The 15,053-nt window shown below is 48.7% G+C and overlaps 1 protein-coding gene across 1 annotated transcript in view; it reads left to right on the top strand.

Annotated features, from left to right (window-relative positions):
* C13H6orf136 (chromosome 13 C6orf136 homolog) overlaps nt 1-15,053 on the top strand; it is a 201,843-nt gene that overhangs the window by 24,718 nt on the left and 162,072 nt on the right. The window contains exon 3 of the mRNA XM_069635325.1: nt 13,762-13,850. Coding sequence (XP_069491426.1) covers nt 13,762-13,850 — 89 coding nt within the window. The remainder of the gene's footprint in view (nt 1-13,761; nt 13,851-15,053) is intronic.

Genomic DNA, 15,053 nt, shown 5'->3' with positions numbered 1-15,053 from the left:
TCCGTTTTAAAGCCTAAAAAGAGGTGCAGATACATTTTAGTGGGTTCCTCCACAACCGTGCCTTCACCCAAGAAGAGTGTGACAAGTAATCACTTAAATATTAAATTGAACTCCCTCTTCTTTAAAGGGGTTGATGGGAAGGACTTGGAAGCGGGGAGACCCCTAAGCATCAGTGTGGAAAGACATGGTGTAGTGAACCATGTTTTAGCTGGGGTGAAAGCTTGCTCTGTGCTCCTAAAATAGGGAGAGAAAGCGTAGGTTTTTAGAAAGAGTTCTGGTGTGTGGTCCTAAGTGCTGCCCATAGCGTCATGACTTACTTGTTTAAAGGCGTGATTATCATCCGCGGAGACGTGGACAGGAAGCGCAGCTTTCCGGCACCACAAGTTCTTGAAGTTGTTTAAAGATTAAATGTAAGTGTGGGATGATGATGAGACAGAATATCTCTGGTCCTGGGTCTGTCCAGGCTGGTACTTGCATGAAATAAAAAGGAAATGTATACTGTGATTCGCGCACGCGTACTAGCCACGCTTACATGAGTGACGTCTCTCCTGCGACATAGAGTATCAGCAAAAAACAATGGGGGGGCGTGATTTGATGCGGCATAAACATGCCAAATGGTCTACATAGGTAAACTAATGTAGATCTAAAAAATAGGATAAAGCTCATTTTGTAAAAGGATGGTGTCCATGCCACGCGTGAGAGCAATGCTCACGTCAAAAAATTATCTGTCAGTACATGGGGGTGCGCGCCTTGAGTTCATATTTTGCTGAAAAAGAATCAGATTACTTAATGTATCCAACAGTAAATATTGTTAGGTAGAAATGTATGTAGAGTGCCCCTTAAGGTAAGGATGAGGGATTTTCACGCTAACAAAATCGTGGTATGTGCTAAAAAGCACTGCGGCATGAACCCTCTAGTTCTTGGCATGGCTGGAGCTGTATAAAATAAGAATAATTTGCGGTAAGGGGAGAGAGTATAAATATCCAGAATGGATTTTTATTAAGTGAGACTCGGGGTGGTGAATAGTCAATGGCATCTCCTGACTAGTCCTGTCCCGAGAGGAGTATTGTAATCAAGTGATGAATTCATTAGTCCAGCAGAGTCCTTACAGTCCTTGTGCTCTGAGGCTGGCGTGTTTTCCCCCAGGAGTGAAGGGCTTAACTCTATTCTATTGGAGGCGGAGTAGCTCCATAATCTGTTTCAGGTGCGGAGCGCGCAGAGTCCAGCAGAGCCTTTACAGTCCTTGCAGCTCCTGGAGCATAATGGAGCCCCTGGCGGGAGGCTTTTGTTTGCTGCATGAAGACCCCATGCAAGTGGCTGTCCTCGTAACTCCTAATTGACCTAAGAGGTGAGAGGGTTATTGCCAGCGAGTTATTTGAGAGAGGGGCTCGTGTCATCTGGCCCATTTGGATTGGATATGTGTGTAGTTCTCCCCACCTGGAGCGTGGAACACGCCAGCTGGAAGGGAAGGACTGGTGGGCACTGTGTTGTGATCCTTCCTTGCACCTTTTCCTACTTGATAGGCAACGGGCGTTCTTTGGTGAAGAACTTGTGCCAAGGAACATTATTCGCCCACACGACCTTTGTAACATTTGGAGTGCATTGTTTTTTCTATTCCTAACCAATAGCAGGACCTCGTGTGTCAAGCATGCTTTACACTGCTTTTTAGTTCATTTGTCCTGCCGTAATTACGAACTTCATGTTTTTGTTCCTGTTAAAGGGGCTGCGAGATCCCCCCCCCCCCCCCCCCCCCGCTCTTGGAATTGTCTGGGTTGCGAGGTTGGAGAGAGTTCCCTCCCCCCTGGGATAAGTATATTATTCTTTAAGCACAATCACATGTTCTATGGTGAATGGACTTTAAGGGACATTAGAAAACTGCTGGAACTTTAAACGACACACTACAACCATTTTATTTGTTGTGGTTCTGTTAGGAATTTGTATATAATTTCTGAAGTATATTGTATGTTTTAAACTACTTTTTTTTTCATTTGACCCAGCGTTAAATTTATTTATTCATAAATATCCAGTTATAAATCTTCATACCATACATTTTGACCCCTTCTATTGGTCATACACGAGTGTGATCTTGAAATTGAGAAATACAGAGAACTGGTTTGCGAAGTGCCTGCCCAGGCAATGACACACGGACCCAGAGTACTAGGTTGGCAATTTAAAAATAAGTGGGACGGTATTAGAGGAAAAAAAGGAATGAAAACTAATGTGGTAAATCTTAAACTTATGGCTCAGCAGATGAAAATCTCAGGTTACTTTTTAGGGGTTGAAACTGGGAAAGATGATTTACTGGACGTAGTACAATCGAATATTGAAAGCCATCGTACCCAGTCACTGCCACAGCCTCACGGTACTGATGTAAACGGTGTGGGGAGGATCAATCATCGGGTTTTGATGGGTCTCTTGATAACAATGGGTCTTTATTAACACTGTGCGCCAATGTCCGAAGAAATTCTATGGGTGTGGGCCAGCAGGCCAGTGATACCCAAGGCACTGACTTATCGGTTACCCCCACTCTTGATGTACACATTGAACCCTCTGGCGACAAGACTTCATTGGAGACGGCATCAGTAGAGCCGATTAGGGGCAGAACTTCCTTCTCAGATGATAATGTCACATTGGCGTTGATTGAAGCCCTTTCAGAAAAGGTCGAAGCTTTGTTTTCGTTGTGTTCAGTAATGGCAACAGATCAACAGAAATTGTATTCTTTAACAATGAAGGCGAGCATCCCCAGATAGCACGATCCTCCCCACAATGAGAGACAATAATGGACTCTCCCAAGATTGGAATAAGGCTAAGACAAAGTGCGGGTGAGCTTAATGGGAGTTTATATAAGTCAGAATAGGGCATGCAAAGGACTCTGCAAACTCTGAGAGCGCTCTGTCTGACAATAGCAAAGACCGGCGTATATATTTACAAAATGCGTCATAAGAACCTACACACTATAGGGGGCACAAGTTCGTGGGGATTGGGTGGCGACGACTAACTATAGGTGCAGCTGTGATGTGGTTTGCCGTGGTTGGTGGACGTCACTGGTTACCCACGTGGGCCGGGCCGGTCAGCTGGGCTCATCCGGGCGGTGTTGTTGTGCCAGCCGTGACCAGTGTCAGTGATGAACGTCTTTCCTGGCTTTCTGCCCTAAGGCCACGCACACCGCATTCATTCCACATTGCAATATTATCTTCCCCGGTAAATCTTCCAATAGGTTATTCTACAGGTTAATGCAACACAGGAGGAATGCGCCTAGAGTGGGGTCTTTTGGTGATACATCAATACATGGTTACCATTGTCCTGTTGACCGGGTATCATAGGTCGCGAGGTTGGGTCTCAGGGCAAGGGACGAGCTGTCCAAGTTATCATGTCTCGTTAGAAGTCATTATGAATGTGTTCCTACAGTGTTGCTATAATATTGGGTGTCCTAATTTTACAGGGGCCATTAACCTGGGGTGAGCTGGTGGGTCGTGGAGCCTAAGAAAGGGCGCCTTCGGGCCTGCGTTTATGGCCGGGGTTTACTGCTGGGTTGTAAATATTTCAGGTGGCTGGCCGCAGCCCTGGGAGCTACGGGGGAACGTGAATGTTTGAAGCGGCTCCAGCCGAATTGGGGGAGGTGAAGCAGAGCAGAACAGGCCTCTGCTTTCCGTCTGGCAGGCTTCAATGGGGAGGAAGGGGGGAATGGCCTTGGATATGCCCACAAAGGTATTTTCCTCGTGCGTTGCAGATTATGTGGAAGAGGCATAAACATTCATATAATATACAATACTCATGGAGTCTTTTCAAGCTTATGTTTTCTACATTGTTAGTGCCTTTTACATGGCCATTTCAAATGCGTTACCTACATGTTAAGTATTTAACAACCACAACATTTTGTTACATTTCTATACATGCACGGTAAGCAAGGTAGTAGTAAGGTTGGTGGAGCACGCAGGAACAACTGGCCAATGAGACTGATGGCAGTGACACATGGTGAGCTTGGACATTCAAATACATATTGTGCAGTTTCGTGCACCATTTACATGAGCTCCCAATGGGGTTGAATGTATCTTCCTTTGCACTCTAGCAGTATTAGTTCAGTTATGGCATGGGACCTTGGGGTGCATTCCTCGCGGCGAAACATATAACATGAAAACCCCGGGATACTTTTACCATTTGCGCATAGCTACGGGGATGTGGGTACTTCAACCAGAATGCCATATAAACACACATTCTGCCCTCTTCCTGGAGGTTCCATGTTTTAATCAAGAGGTCCTGGAGAGAGTGTTTCGTCACGGGCAGGTTACATATTAGTATTTGGGGTCTCTACCTATGTTGGGAGACCATGTTACAGTTCTTTTCCCCCCTGGCCCTGCTGGCCGGGTCATGCTGAGGGCAGTGATACACTGCGGAAGGTGAATGTTACAGTGTTTGCATATAGCACTAGCTCATGTCTGTCTGCTCGTGGGAACGGGCTCTCAGCGGATCTGCCAGGGAGCTGCGGCCGCAGGGACACGTGAGACTCTCCAAGGGTGGGGGCCGCGCTGCGGTGCACAGGGCTCATGCCATTTTTATTTTACAAAATGGTTTCCAGGGCCTAGCTTAATACAGCATGTTTGGTCAATGTCTTCAGCCAGTGGTCCACCTGCCACCTGGGCCCTGGTGGCAGGGGGATCTTCCGACGGGCCATGGACTTCACAAGGGGGAGAGGCTGCAGGGGAGGGGGGTCTCTTGGACCAATCCTCCCATACAACAACTAAGCTGATCTGTTACAGTGACACTGTTGGGAGGGACAATTTTGAATCCATTAAACCCTATAACCTAAGTAAAAGTAATAAGAAGTCTGAGGCAAGTGGCACCTCCACCACTCAAATAGAAATTCAGGGGCACGATCGTTCACGGGTTGAACTACCTGGGGCATCGGAGGCGGTCACAATCTCTGACACGCTGAATTCTACATGGGGTCTGGAAGACTCTGTGAACATAGCAGCTGTGTCTGAGGGAGATGCGATCGAAGCCCTTTGTGTGGAAATATCTTTGATGAGGGAGACATCCAGCCCAAACATAGGGAAATTGCCTCAGCAGAGGGTTAGCATCCAGACAACCCAGAAAGATGGTCAGGTGGCTGGTCTAGGCATAGGTGGCGGGCCTCGTATAATATCAAGCATTCCCCTTTTTTATGTTCTGACCTAGAAATATTGGTCAGCAGCTCAACAGGTCAACTTGTATGTCACCTGGCATTGAGCAGTTAAGCCTTTCTCTTTGTAAGGGGTCTGGTGGGAACTGTCTATAGTATACGGTGTGTTCCGGGACCTTCCCATAGGTATTCCCATGCTCCCCTTCGGAACCATATACCATTTCACATGCTCCAAGTCAGTGTAAGGAACTGATGCTCTACATGTGGCAGTGCAATATGCAACACCTGCCGCAGTGCTCTGTTTCCCAGCCATGAGACCACGCTGTGTTCTCTTCATTCTTCATGCATGGCTCTATTCTCGGAGCACAGCCACCTCTTGGTCCTTGTCAGCCATGCAGAGCCGGATTAGTCCATAGATCCAAGTGTTGCTTGCAGATGATTTCAATCTCCTGCCCCGTTATTATAGTAGCAAAAATGCCCTGTGCCTCAGGCTATAGCACCCTTTGAGATCCCAGCCAACCTCCATACTAGCTTGCGACTTAGAACTGTATTTTACAAAGCTCAAACTTCGCTATGAAGCAATAGTGACGCACCCAATTAAGGGTGTACACATGGACAGGTAAGGGTAATGGCTTGGGCATGGTAATTTGACGGTTGTGTTGTCATAACTATTTTGGACACCTGAACGCCTAGGCAGTGTATGTTTATGGCCAGTTTCTTATGTGATTATGCCCACACTGCACTGCAGCTTGTGGCACAGTCGGGAATTCTATTCAGAGTCTGCCGTGGTGCAGTCCTATTCCCTCTCCCCGTATGCGAAGACCAAGCCCTGGACTTTACCATCAATGCTCAGGAATTTTCCACTAAGCCTCAAAGGAACTGTGAGGACATACCTTGCTAACCAAGTGGCTTTAGGATGACCTTCAGGTGTTTTTGGATTCTTGTACCACAGAACCTGTGACAGCCAGTCTTCCAGTGGCCCTGGAGGCAAATTGCAACATTCACTCTGAAGCATTCATGACTGTATTTGTCAATGCTGACCAAAGGAGATGAGTGAATTGCTCTGGAGTTTCTTAATTCTTGCACAATTGTAGCTCCGTCCCCAAAATCTTTTTCTCTCATTATTGGACAGATGCCTTACTGCCCCCCCATACTTCTCCCACCGACCGTGGTAATGCCATTGATGAGTCATTGAGCTGGTTTCCTTGCTGGACCTCTTCTTTTTTTTTTTTTTTTTTTGGTGATCGACAGACGCTGACTACATAGAGATAGTTTATTCCGAAGGAATCTCTTCAAATAGTACCTGATGCAAATCTGGCTCTGGAGATGGGTGACTGGAGACTGGCTCTATGCTTCGACTGAAGACGCCCGTTTTCATGTCCCATTCGGACAACCTCATGAAATTTGACAGGAAGGAAAGGAGCAGTACTGGTACTCTCATGTACTTGTGCTTGGACATCTAGCAAGTTACAGTGCGGTCTCCTCCTGCAACGCAAAGATTCTCCCCCTGCCCCTCTTGAAATATGTTTACAACATAGACTCTTTGTGGAAATGTAGCCAGGGGTTCACCAATTGAATCATTAAAAAAACAAAACAAATGTACTCCAAGTGCAGCGAACACCGGGCAAGAAGCAACGCTGTACATTACAGCTGGGTAAGCACAAATCAAACAGAACAATGGCTAGGCTCTGATAGGCTGACATCTGGATGGAATACGAACATTAGTTTTATACCAAGGAATACAATGGTCGGAAATCCATCGAACACTTGCAGTTTGGAGAGTACACCTTTTGCATGCTTCCAAAGGATTTCATTGGCTCGTTGGCGTTACCTCCTCTGAGTTTACATTGATTAGTGAAGCAAACCGTTTAACAGGTTCCCATTACATTACCGCCCCATGGGGTACCACATTTATTCACAAGCCACATCCTGGAACAACTTGCTATTAATGAAGTAACATTTGTGCTGACTGCCAGAACTTTAATACACTGCCGTTGGTCAGCACCATTGAGAACGGAACATAAGACACCTTGCAGCTTGTGGGAAAGGGGACATTCACACGGTACCTGTTGGATGATGACCTTCACGAGTCCTGTAGTAGATACTTTGGAGGCTAGCCACCTCCGCAGCGCTCAGAAACATACCGTCTGATTGGTTCTCCCAGGAAGGCCACTTAATCCAGTCCCTACCGTTCTTAGTGAGGCCTTTTTTACCGGGTGTCTGTGGCTTAGAATACCTGTCCAAATAGAACATAGAAGTTGGCTCATGGTGCTAATTGGTCAATATTAACTCTCCTGGCATACTTTACTGGGTGTCTGCTGCTCACAGTCCTACTCAAAGGTCTGACAACCCTACTGGCAGGCTTACCATTTGGACCAGCCTGCCACAGGTCCTTTGCCCATTATAAATGGACTTTAAAAAAATCATGCAGCGCACCTGTCATTTACGACTTGCGTATGGACACACATCACTGAATGTTTAATCCATCCGCTTGTAGGCGCAGTAATAAACTGCGGGTCCTTCCAAAGAGCTGTTGCATGGCAGAAGCGAAGAGACACGGAATGCGTATCTTTCCGGGGTTGGGGATCTGAATGACTTTGAAGCTCAGTTTCCTTGCTAAGATAATTTAGTTATTTTGCAAATGTGCTTTGTGCAATCTCTGGTCAGAGTTGAGTTATAGTCGTATACAGCTTATCAGTTATCTTTTGCTAATCACAGGATAACTTCCTTCAGCCCAGTTCAATGTCATTTTCATACTAGCATAAAATGCAGAGATGTTTGACGGCATCACACCCCCCCCCCCCCTCAAGGTAACCAATCTGCTGAAATCACAAGCAAGTGTATGCCTGCACACAGTCTTTGGCTACCTTCGGTTCGCTCTGAGATCCCCAGTGATTGTTCTGAGGACATAGAGCTGCAGTGAGGTGCTCAAGCACACCACTGCTTTCCCCTATCCCGCAAGGGAGTCTGTATTCTGAACCCTATTTCTCAGAGTTCTACTGGGAGGCTACTCTGAAAGGGGGCGTTCTGACCCACAGCCACCATCTTTACTACCCTGCTCAACTACTTCAAGGACTTGCCCGTGCTGCCGGTCCCACTCGACCTTGAGTGTTGCTCTTTCCTTATTACCATTATTCATACTATGCTTAATCGTGCTTGCATTACTTGGCATCTTCCTCAAAATAGGGCATTATTTTGACAAAGCCGTCATGCATTCAGTCTCGATCCACACGGTTTAGCCTTCCTTTCCAAGGTCCAGGGGATTGTGCCCCTACATCGCTCTTCATTCCAGCATCAATTGCTGCCATCTGGGGAAATCCTAGCTTTCATTGCAACTTTTAGAAATTACTTCTGTTGCAATTACTCTAGAATACTATAGTGTCCCAATTCGTTATCGTCTCAAGAGATCATTAGGAAAGGATGCAATTGGAACAAATTGTGCTTTGATGGGCAAAACTCAGTTGCTCCACTGTTGCAATCAAATTTGCCAAGAAGCATTCTCACCCGCCTTATCAAGGGTGAATCGGGGTGTCTTAAGAGGTTTGCCAAAGCAGGTCCCATTTAACAAGGCAATGCTCACCCACTCATGTGAATGTTGTATCATGATTCGGAACTTACTAAATATTTCAAAATAGGAACCTGTAGATGTCCATCACCGTTTCACTGAACCACATCCATCCACATGCATTCAGCATCCAACTGACCATACTGCAAAGCAACACATCTAGGTCTTCTATTGCTACCGTCTTTCTCTGTGGCCTCACCACCTCCAGGTCTTTCAAAGGCTGTCCAGGTCCTGCAGCGCTCAACTAGATCATATCTAGATTGAAGAAGCCCACCCTCTGTTATTCGCTCCTGCCCCTTTTTCGATAGAATAGTTGAATCCCTGGTATGTGACTATGTAGCAAGAACCTAGCTGGGAAGCCTACTGTTGTCATGTCAGTGGGGCCTTTCTAGGAGCAGAACCCCTGGGGCACCAAATATGCCATTGTTGTGTTGTGAGTGTATAGAGCCGCACTGCGTGTAGCACATTATGCCAGAACCCCACATAATGCCAACTTCTATTCCTGCAGTTTTGTGTATAAAGTTCAATTCAATTTAGGCTGGACTCGAGGTTGGAGTTGGCAGCCACTTGTGTTTTCGGAGGGCCTGCTTATTTTTGGGTCGAGTCTAAATGAGAAGCCTCCTGTTGCTGGTTTGTGAATGTGGGCCGTTGTTTAGCGGCAATGCCCCCTTGTTCCCGAGGCTGGAGCAGATCATGCTTGCATGACTTTTTAACTGGAGGCTCCTTCACTCATTTGCAGAACCTTGAGCAAAGGGTAAATAATGCCGGGTTTTGTTCTTGGCCATTTGGGACTAATTTAGACGCGGGGAGATGTATATGACTTGGCCTACTCATTTTAGAATGAAATGCTGTTTCTTTTAATAATTTGGGAGCAGCCGTCTGATAGTTTGATTTTCGTTTTTGTATACAAAAAAACACTGCTACAGTATAAAACACACTTATAACGCACAAGAAGTACAAACAGATAACGCAAAATAAAACAAATGCACAACAGATCAGTTCATTACACTTCTTAAACTCGTGGTGGATGACTGCTTTCCCAATTTTTTCTAGGAGCTCGGCAAGAGTGGGTGATTACTACGGCCACAGGCAATGACCATACAGTCTGGGCCATTCATCAAGATCCTTGACTTGGACCCTCTGCAAAAGTCTAAGATCCTGGGTTCTAATACAGCTCCTGGATATACCATTCCCTTTCTTTCATTGTTTGGATCTAGTAGCTTAGATCTCAACAGGGCAGCACCATAGTTTTCAGATCTTTATTAATACGTTTGATTTTAATTACAACCTACGAGTGCACCTCTACAACCAAACTTTCTCGAATACAGCTCCCCCCAGCTTTAGAATGTAACCAATCCAAAACTTTGTTCTGGAGGGCTTCTCTCGGCTCAGATCTTTCCAGTTTATTCACAAAAACCATGTTTCTTCAGTCTGCAACAGAATCGTACCAAAATGTCCCCCTCATTTGTGCTCCCCCACAGTCACTGCGACTTTGGGGGGCGCACAAAATGAGGGTGACATTTACTGCGCCCAAGCAGACCTGGGGTTGCGGGGGTGTGTCCCCCCCCCACCCCCCCTCCCCCAGTCTGCACGGGCGCCATAACGGGAGTCAAGGGGGAGGGGTGTGGGGGGATGCAGGGGTGTCCCCCCGCTTAACATTTTTGTAAGTGGGAGACAAGAGAAAAAGAAGAGAAAAGCACCCTGTGGCGTGAGCTGTAACCCACGTTAGTGGGAGGAGCTGACGCCACAGGGATAGAAGGGTGCGGGTGGGGGGGGGGCTTGGAAAGCTTTATGCGGGCACAGTGATCTATCCATTCACTGCGCCAAGCCGTAATTGGCATCAACCGTTTTGTCAGCGCAGTTACAGGCGTCACAGTGATCACGTAGATCCTCTGCAACCAGTCTGGGTCCGTAATCTCTGGCATTGCAGCCTTTCTAACACATGTATCTCTCCTCAAAAGGGACCTACAGAAGATACTTCATTTGTCCGATGACCTCTGCCTTACTGGCATCTACCCGTCTTGCGCAATGGTCTGTTTGACGACCCCTGTCCACCCTCCCTAACTGCTGTGGGATTATCTTCTCAAAGGAGTCTACGCAGGCATGAAACTCCATAACATTATCATATTTAAATGAATAAATATTTGGCCAGGTCACGGATGATATTTAGTTCCTTAATATCTCCCTTCTCGAGCTGTTCACTCATCCGCCTCCAACTCCCTCGGTGTCAGTTGCTTCTCCAAGCAATGCGTTGGTGGTAGATCTCTTTCGGCTGGTGCCTCCCTCTGGAACAGCCTCCCTTAAACTTGAGGAGAACATCTCCGGTTCCGGAAGCACCTCAAAACCTTTCTCTTTGCTTCTGCTTTCTCTCCCCCCTCTCCTCTGCTGACCTGGCTGTAACCGGAACTGCACTGGCTACCTGGACACCCTCTGATCTTAGCTTAGTGAGTGGGCCTGGGAGGCCTGTAGGCGAGAAGCCTAGTGAGTGGGCCTGAGAGGCCTGTTGGTGAGAAGCCTAGTGAGGGGGGGGGAGGGCTGGGAGGCCTGTAGGTGAGAAGCCTAGTGAGTGGGGCTGGGAGGCCTGTAAGTGAGCTAGTGAGGGTGGCTGGGAGGCCTGTAGGCTAGAAGCCTAGTGAGTGGGGCTGGGAGGCCTGTAGGCGAGAAGCCTAGTGAGGGGGGGCTGGGAGGCCTGTAGGCGAGAAGCCTAGTGAGGGGGGCTGGGAGGCCTGTAGGTGAGAAGCCTAGTGAGGGGGGCTGGGAGGCCTGTAGGTGAGAAGCCTAGTGAGTGAGGCTGGGAGGCCTGTAGGTGAGCAGCCTAGTGAGTGGGGCTGGCAGGCCTGTAGGTGAGCAGCCTAGTGAGTGGGGCTGGCAGGCCTGTAGGTGAGCAGCCTAGTGAGTGGGGCTGGCAGGCCTGTAGGTGAGCAGCCTAGTGAGTGGGGCTGGGAGGCCTGTAGGTGAGCAGCCTAGTGAGTGGGGCTGGGAGGCCTGTAGGTGAGCGGCCTAGTGAGGGGGGCTGGGAGGCCTGTAGGTGAGCTATTGAGGGGGCCTGGGAGGCCTGTAGGTGAGAAGCCTAGTGAGTGGGGCTGGGAGGCCTGTAGGTGAGCAGCCTAGTGAGTGGGGCTGGCAGGCCTGTAGGTGAGCAGCCTAGTGAGTGGGGCTGGCAGGCCTGTAGGTGAGCGGCCTAGTGAGGTAGGGGGGCTGGGCGGCCTGTAGGTGAGCGGCCTAGTGAGGTAGGAGGGCTGGGCGGCCTGTAGGCGAGTGGCCTAGTGAGGTAGGGGGGCTGGGCGGCCTGTAGGCGAGCGGCCTAGTGAGGTAGGGGGGCTGGGAGGCCTGTAGGCGAGCGGCCTAGTGAGGGGGGGCTGGGAGGCCTGTAGGCGAGCGGCCTAGTGAGGGGGGCTGGGAGGCCTGTAGGTGAGCGGCCTAGTGAGGGGGGCTGGGAGGCCTGTAGGTGAGCGGCCTAGTGAGGGGGGGGCTGGGAGGCCTGTAGGTGAGCGGCCTAGTGAGGGGGGGCTGGGAGGCCTGTAGGTGAGCTAGTGAGGGGGGGGGCTGGGAGGCCTGTAGGTGAGCTAGTGAGGGGGGGGCTGGGAGGCCTGTAGGTGAGCGGCCTAGTGAGGGGGGGGGCTGGGAGGCCTGTAGGTGAGCGGCCTAGTGAGGGGGGGCTGGGAGGCCTGTAGGTGAGCGGCCTAGTGAGGGGGGGCTGGGAGGCCTGTAGGTGAGCGGCCTAGTGAGGGGGGAGCTGGGAGGCCTGTAGGTGAGCGGCCTAGTGAGGGCGGGGCTGGGAGGCCTGTAGGTGAGCGGCCTAGTGAGGGCGGGGCTGGGAGGCCTGTAGGTGAGCGGCCTAGTGAGGGCGGGGCTGGGAGGCCTGTAGGTGAGCGGCCTAGTGAGGGCGGGGCTGGGAGGCCTGTAGGTGAGCGGCCTAGTGAGGGCGGGGCTGGGAGGCCTGTAGGTGAGCGGCCTAGTGAGGGCGGTGCTGGGAGGCCTGTAGGTGAGCGGCTTAGTGAGGGGGGGGGCTGGGAGGCCTGTAGGTGAGCTAGTGAGGGGGGCTGGGAGGCCTGTAGGTGAGCTAGTGAGGGGGGCTGGGAGGCCTGTAGGCGAGGCACACTGAGGAACGGGAGCGTAGAGCGGGGTAGCAGTGAATTTTAAGGGAAGTGGGTGGATGCTGGCATTGTTCAATCCGATTCCTACCCTAGGCCGGCCTGTCTGGGGTGCGGTGGGGTGGCATGGGGGTAATGGGAGAATATGGCACAAGAGCATGCTGCAGCAAATCATACAATCCTTGAATAACCTGCATTTTGAGCATTTTTAGCTTGGGCTATTGGTGCCAACTATAAGCCAAAACTATTGCATTGGAGTACGGGAATAGAGAGACGGCATATGAGGAGGGACACAACGATTGTAGGGATTGTTTGGTTATTTGCACTCCCATTTACTGTCAATGGCCATGCTAATCCCTATGGCCATTCCCACCCAGTTCCTCCTCCTCCCCCAAAAACACCTCCTAATGGGAACTCTTTGAGCTCTTTAATCAAGGCTTACCATCCAACTTTGCACAAGGAAGTGTCTGCCAGTGTTTTCTCAAAGCAGTCTTCTGCGAGCTAATGACTTGATTGGAGTTTTAAACACGCTACTGGTGTGTAAGTCTTAACCAAGTCTGCCTTCAGCCACTGGATTTTTAAAAACACTGAAGTCCTGCGAAAAACAAGCATTGGCAAATCCAACAGTTGTGGCTTGTGTATTTTGCTTTTGCCAGGCACTGCTATTAGATGCCCAGGTACTCTCACCATTTTGCACCTGCTACCATCAATAGCCAGTTTATACCACTACGGCAGTGCCTGGTAAGTGCCTTTTCCTGTTGGCACTGCCAGTGCTTGTTTCAGCTGCTACAGTGCAGTTAATGTTCTCTCTCATTGGCACACAATGCAACCATTATAATGCTGTACACCCCTGAAGCGCTGCTGTCTGCGAGTCCTTTCTAGAAATATTTCATGGATATTTACACGCCTGCTTCCTTCTGGATTGTCCCTGTGCAAGAGGCATAGTCTGTGCAGTAACACAACCTTCTGCTTTCCTTCACCAGATCCCCAACTTCTTCCAGAAAAGGCATGACTACAGCATGTACAAACTAGACATGGAGTTTGAGAACGGCATCCTGAACATGAAGACTCGGTCAGTATCTGCTAATCATATGTCTTTGCAACATTCAGGTCGTCTGACAACTGCTGCAGTTATGCTTTCAACCAGTGAGTGCCTAATTTGCCCATCTTGCAACTGTAGCATGCATGTTTCCCAGCTCTCTGGGCACTCTGAATCCATGTCTGGTATATTTAGTGCTCCGGTGCAGGCAAGTATTTAACTTGGGTGTGTTTTAGTTGTACTTTCGAAAGTGCGTAGGACTTTTGGGTCAGGAAAAAAGATTTTCTTTTATGAATCATTTAGAGCAAGGCTATCTATGGGAAGCAAAAGAGAGCTGTTTGTTGATGGGTACAGGGCCAATGAGCCCATATTCTATTGTTACGGGGCCAGTCTTTGCGAAATAGCATTTTAATACTGCCCTGCTTTACCATTTAGGGTAGCTGAGTAATAGTTCACATTCACAGTTGGCGGGGAAATGTAACAGCGATGAAAGGGATTGTGATGTGGGCTGTAGAGGTTTGTTGAGGTTGCGGTGTGGGCTGTAGAGGTTTGTTGAGGGGGATACTGGCCTGGGTGTGTTTGGGTGTGCTACAATTGTAAGTTGACTGACTAGACGTGGTAGTTGTTGTTTACTTGACTCTTTATTATCACACTTTCCGAACTGTAACCATTTATTCATCGTTACTGAGCCTCTACAGTAAGGGTTTCAGGCAATGAAGGCTTCCACCGGTCCTTTTCTGTGTTGGCTCCCAAAGATGTCTGGGCGCGTCCTCTCCCTTGGTAGGGATGGGTGACGTATCAAATTTTGGAGATATAAAAATTAAAATGGGGTGGGACAATATTGTTAACATCGAGCTATATACATGTATAGAAATTACATATACTAAGATCTTTTTATTCACATTTTGATATTTGCACACCTGTGTGGTGTTCAACAGGAACCCTACATTTGCATTGTAGTTTATTTATAAAGTGTGCCTAACCCTCAGGTAACTGGGCGCATGAACTTGGTACATGGTTACAAAAATACAAAACCGTGGTAAGAAACAGAGAGAACACAGTTGTGACAAGCCGACTCAAAGTTACAGAGTAGTCAGTGGACAAGTGAATACAAGTAAGTGCAATTAGCGGAAGTTACAGTTGTGAGACACAGGCATATGGCATAGGCTGATTAAGTGGCCTTATCGGTAAGCCAGTTCTTTACTTTGCGTTTGAAGGGCCAGAAGGATTGTTCGG

The sequence above is a fragment of the Ambystoma mexicanum genome, chromosome 13, assembly GCF_040938575.1.
Source record: "Ambystoma mexicanum isolate Mex_15411 chromosome 13, UKY_AmexF1_1, whole genome shotgun sequence".
In the NCBI taxonomy this organism is placed as follows: Eukaryota; Metazoa; Chordata; class Amphibia; order Caudata; family Ambystomatidae; genus Ambystoma; species Ambystoma mexicanum.
Note: the sequence above shows the minus strand (reverse complement) of the source record. Positions and strands in the feature narration are given on the sequence as shown.